Below are 5,511 nucleotides of genomic sequence, written 5' to 3'. Positions count from 1 at the left end.
CACCGCAGCCATCACTCCAGCCGCCACCTTCCACCTTGTAGCCGTTTTCCGGCGAATCCCTCTCCGGCGACTCCAAAGTGCCACCACCATCTCCATCTTCTTCCTCCTGTTTTCCAGTGAACACCTCCGACCACCACAACTCCCCTTCCCTCCCTCGCGTTTCAGGCAACCCCTCGTTCCCCCTCGGCTCGTTTTTCCGGCGCCGGAGCGGCGGCCCGGCATCTCTCTCTCTGTCTCCCCTCTCTCTCTATCTATCTCTCCGTCGCACTCCTCTATCTCTCTGTCTCTCTCTCTATCCCTCTCCGGCGGTGTCTTCAAATCTCTGGCAATTTCAACTCGTGAACATATAATAGGTACAATTTAATTCGGGTTTTGTTATTATTAATTTTCATGTCGATTGTCGGATTCAAATTGTTAATAAATGGATATATTGTTTGGTTATATACTTTGAAACGAGTTGGATTGGAGATAGTGTTGTTTTGAATTTGGTTATGGATTTAAATTTAACAATTGTTATTTTGGTTCGGTTGGTTATACACAAGTTGTTGAACTAGAGGTCTCGGGTTCGGGTCTCATCCTAAACCGGTTTTGGTATTATTAGTTTTATATACTTAACAAATTTATTTTCACTAATTAATACTAATATCATTACGTAGAAATTATTATTAGTATTATTAACTTTAACTTAGCATTATATTTAGTATTACTATTATATATTATTAGTATTATTATTAACATTATTTTTATAAATATTAAAGTTGTTATTATTAATAAAGATCATATTATTATTATTTAGTAAAATCATGTTTTTATCAATTATTATTAACAATAATATTATTATATTTATTTTATGAATTCGTTTAGAAATCAACCCGACATCGAGTATGGTATCATTATTTACTATCAATATTATTTACTACTATTATCATTTTTATCTTCCACATTATAATTAATACTAAGATCTTTATTCTTTAACTATTATTATTAGTATTATATTATTAATAATAACTATTGATATTATTATTATCATCATTATCTTGCATATCTATAAATATATACACACACACACACACATATATATATATATAACATATCTCTTTAGAATTATTATTATCATTACTACCTTTATTATTAATAATATTATTATAAGCTTTATTATCAGTTCATTTATATACAACCGAACTCTTAATTTAAACCCGTTTATTTCTATTTAATGTTGGTTTAGTTATTTAAAAGCATAATAAAATAATATTATGTTCTTTTAAATCATCAATTAAGTGAGAGTCCCTAATCGTTAACAAACTAACCGGTAACCCGATTTACAACCGAACCTCATCGTTCAATGTTTCCAACATAGTTTCATTATGGTTTCAAGTTCATTAATATATATTACATTATTTATTTTAGCTAGGGTGTTTATCGTTTCAAGTCGGATCTGTTCGTTTACCGTTCAAGCTTCATTTATTTATCTATTTATTTCTCGGTTCATCAATCGAGTTGAGTACTTTCATACCCCTTTTCCATCTTCCGTTTTGGGGTGACATTTCATACCTATCAAACTAAATGTTTTATTTACTTGAATCTTAAACCCACAAACGTGATTGTACACCTTACTTGAATAATTGCTCGATTTGGTGTTCTATGCTTATTTGTCTATGTGTTTACCGCTTTTGGTTTGTGGAAGTCTATAAATCCTAGACTACTTGGCATCCCCTTGTAGCAAGGTGTCGTTAACGTAATGCAATTAACGATATTCTATTAAATCCTAGACTACTTTGCAACCCCTTGTAGCTAGGTGGCGCTAACGTAATTCTATTAGCGATTGTCAATTTATCCAAGTGTTGCTTTTATTTATTGTTTTGTATACAAGTTTTGTGGCTTTTTATTACTATATACTTATATTCTCAAACTCATGAATTGCTCACCAACCTTTGTGTTGACAAACTTTATTTTATGAAATGTTATAGGTTTGATTTTTGTTGACTCGAGGGCTTGACGAAAACGTTACCAAGACTAATAGGATAGTAAAACGAACAACATAATTGCTACTTGTATTCAACTTGTTTGTGCAGACGAGATGTGTTGTTTATTGATTTGTTGAAATAAAATGAGTTAAATAAATATTGTCACTTTAAATAGTGTCTTGTGTATTTGTCCAATCACGTTGCACCCCGTCATGTTCCCCTTTGGTCGGGGTGTGACAACATGTGTCACAATTATTTTACTTTATTAGAATAGGTAGATATTTTTATATCGGGGAACATGAATACGGTGTTGTTAGGCGTCCAAGTTTACACGAAAAACCAGTTTTGATTAAAAGTTTCCTAAACTTCATTCATTATATATATAGATAAAGATTGAACGACGGTGCCATTTAACTTACTTTGAATCTTACATGAAGTATAAAATAATTAATTCCTAACTAGCACCACCTGAGATCTGTTGCGCAGATGGTTATAACTAGGACATCAAATAACCTTTTTTGCCTTTGAATATAAACTTCCCGGGATCGAGTCTTTTGGTTCACTCTTTAGTTTTCCAGTCAAAACCATTTGTTTAATCTTTCTTAGATATACAGGCGGGGTATAATCTCCTTACGCGTGGCCGAGACACATTTCGGTACCACTTACAATTTCGATTATGTTTTGCTTCGCCGGAAGCCAACAGAATCGATTATTTTTTGCTTTGTCGGACGCCAACCGTATACTCACCGTCTCAACGCCCGAGTCTGACAACGCTAGGGTTTGACCAACGTCCGGGTCTTACCAATAGTAATACATTGGTTATTATTATTTTCTTAGTTCGTTGCGGTCTTTTTTTAATGCCATCACTTTTGATGCGGACCGAATTCACGTCAGTTATCAGCCACAACCTTGGTTTACTTGGTTTGTCGTAAGTTTGGTTGTTGAATTTATTGTTTTTAGTTTTGGGGCCATAAATTGATACTGATTAAATTCATATCGTTGCTCCGTTGCAACACATAGTTTTTCATCAGCTCGGCATGTTGTACCTAATATGTTTGTAGAATATGTTTTTATGTTTTTTTTTGGCTCTTTAAATAACTTTTCTCCGAATTTAGTTTTTGAATTTAGTTTCAATTCTGTAACACCTGGGTTTTCCTGATTTTTGTTGCCTTTTTTGTTTTATTTAAATATGTTTATTCTACGAAATTATTTTTTGGGTTTAATTTGGTTCCGGAATGGCGTAGTGGACCTTACTGATACCCGCCGCAATGCCAAGGTTTTACCAACGACCGGGTTTTACCAGTTTTTGTATTATAGATGTTTCTTTTTTATCCGTTTGTTTTATTTTTTTTGTTTTAGTGCCGGTACCGTAACGAACCTAATCGATTGTATTTGTGTAGCTTTAATCGTAAGTTGTACGTATACGCTATTATTTTGGGCGTTTATAGATTTATTTTTTGATGTCGGGGCCGTAACATGCTTAACAATTACCAACTAAATTCGCGTCGTTGTGTCCACCGCAACGCGGCGTATGTTACCTAGTTAAAATTATAATTGTTCTTCCTAATGCCTTATGATTCCTAGCTAGTACACTCACTTGCAAAATTTTAAGCCAAATAAGAATAAAGAAGCTTCAAATAAAAACAAAATCTGTGTGGAATAATGATTTCGATGATGAACCAAATTAAGTAAATATGAATTCAAAGGGTGATTCAAAATAATTTTTATTTTGTGTTAGTGCTCTTTCATGTGTTTCCGTCCGGAGATTGATTTGTTTTGATGTGCCATGCACTTATTTTCATAATTTCCTTAAAAGTTATCAAATTTATGAAAAGTTTTTTAGCCTGTGTGCACGATCCATGTGAATTATGAATGAGTGATCTTGAATGAAATCAAGCATAAAAAGATAACAATCACCACCTCAAGATGTGTAAATTACATAAAGAAAGATCTTCAAAGCTCTGTTGGTATTACACCATTAGTCTTACATTTTTGGTTCACTTAATACTAGTTATTTGTGAATGGAAGATGATAGTTTTATTTTTGCAAATAACTAATTGATAAAATCTTTCATTATTATATGGGATTCCAGATAAATTAGGAAACTTTTAATCAAAACTATGTAGTTTTAATGGGTTTTTCGTATAAGCTTGGACGCTAACAGCACCGTAATCACTTTCCCCTTTTATATCATACTCGGATTTGTATAAAGTTTACTATTGTTGTAAATTGTTTCTATTTTGGGAAATGCGGCATTTTATAAAATACTAAAATATATTGGAAAAGGGGACCCGTTGTTTAGTGCAAGAAATCATGATATACAATCTTAGACAAGTCATGGAAGAGAAGCCTAAAGGTAAGAGATTCCATCATTCGATTGAAAATTTGATTTAGAAGCCTTATATAAGGAAATCTAAACAACACTTATCTTCACAAGTTTAATCAAACCATTCTTTCTCTCTTTTAGTTTTTTTTTTTATTTACAAAATGAGATCTAAGTATCAAACTTCAACTCTTTTCCTAACAATCTTCTTGTTGCTCATTTTGGGATGCTTTGCTTCACCGAGAAAAAGCATTCGCTCTCGTCGTCCTTGTAAGGAAATGGTGTTCTACTTTCACGACATTATATACAATGGCAAAAACTTCAAGAATGCAACTTCAACAATGCGTCCTTGTAAGGAAATGGTGTTCTACTTTCACGACATTATATACAATGGCAAAAACTTCAAGAATGCAACTTCTGCCATTGTTGGTTCACCAGCTTGGGGCAATTACACGATTTTAGCAAATAACAACCATTTTGGGGATGTGGTTGTGTTTGACGATCCCATAACGTTAGACAACAACTTGCACTCACCCACTATTGAGCGAGCACAAGGGCTTTATATCTATGACAAAAAAGAAATATTTACCTCATGGCTTGCCTTTTCGTTTGTCTTCACTTCAACTACCCATAAGGGTAGTATTAACTTTGCAGGGGCTGATCCTTTGATGAACAAGACAAAAGACATTTTTGTGATTGGTGGAACTGACGATTTCTTCATGGCTAGAGGTGTGGCTACCCTTATGACAGACGCGTTTGAACTTTGAAGGGGAGGTTTATTTTCGACTTCGTGTTGACATTAAACTCTATGAATGTTGGTAGTCAAGAGCTTAACATTCTTAAAGAGTTTATCAATGTTGTTGCTTGTTTCTTTTTCTATTTCGTTTTAAAAACTAAAAAAAGATAGAAGTTTTATCTATCTTTTCTAAGAAGAGATAAAGCGTCATCAATTGTTGTTACATCTATATCAAGAAATGTTTGTTTCCGTTTGCTTTTATGTATAACTGAACTTTTGTTGTTTACTTATCCGGTCTATTTCTTAACTTATAATTTGTCTTACCGTTGAATCTTTTATTTCTATGAACTTGTATATAAATGGTATTGTTTGGTTAAAATAAACTTAATTCTTTTTATAAGTTATCATTGCTTTGGACTCAAAAGGCAATCTTACTTCCTACAATATCATTGTATACTAATTAATAAGAAAAATAATGATTATTTAAC

General features: G+C 32.9%; 1 protein-coding gene across 1 annotated transcript; it reads left to right on the top strand.

The window, feature by feature from the left end:
- Nucleotides 1-4,386: 4,386 nt before the first annotated feature.
- On the top strand, nucleotides 4,387-5,054 carry LOC143552332 (dirigent protein-like). The gene is made up of 2 exons (XM_077042590.1): nucleotides 4,387-4,586; nucleotides 4,668-5,054. The coding sequence occupies exons 1-2, from the start codon at nucleotides 4,452-4,454 to the stop codon at nucleotides 5,052-5,054; spliced, it is 522 nt and encodes a 173-aa protein (XP_076898705.1). The 5' UTR covers nucleotides 4,387-4,451.
- The last annotated feature ends 457 nt before the right edge of the window (nucleotides 5,055-5,511 follow it).

This window comes from Bidens hawaiensis, unplaced genomic scaffold (assembly GCF_021521415.1).
Source record: "Bidens hawaiensis isolate Kalapana, Puna unplaced genomic scaffold, B.hawaiensis_p1.1 tig00016848_1, whole genome shotgun sequence".
NCBI lineage: Eukaryota > Viridiplantae > Streptophyta > Magnoliopsida > Asterales > Asteraceae > Bidens > Bidens hawaiensis.
The sequence above is the reverse complement of the archived record's forward strand: the minus strand, read 5'-3'. Positions and strand labels throughout refer to the sequence as shown.

What these genes read in the sequence shown, in the direction of transcription:
- LOC143552332 (XM_077042590.1), top strand. Translation starts at nt 4,452, where the DNA reads ATGAGATCTAAGTATCAAACTTCAACTCTTTTCCTAACAATCTTCTTG. An exon ending in TGGTGTTCTACTTTCACGAC is followed by an intron (nt 4,587 to 4,667) that starts ATTATATACAAT and finishes TACTTTCACGAC; the next exon opens with ATTATATACAATGGCAAAAA.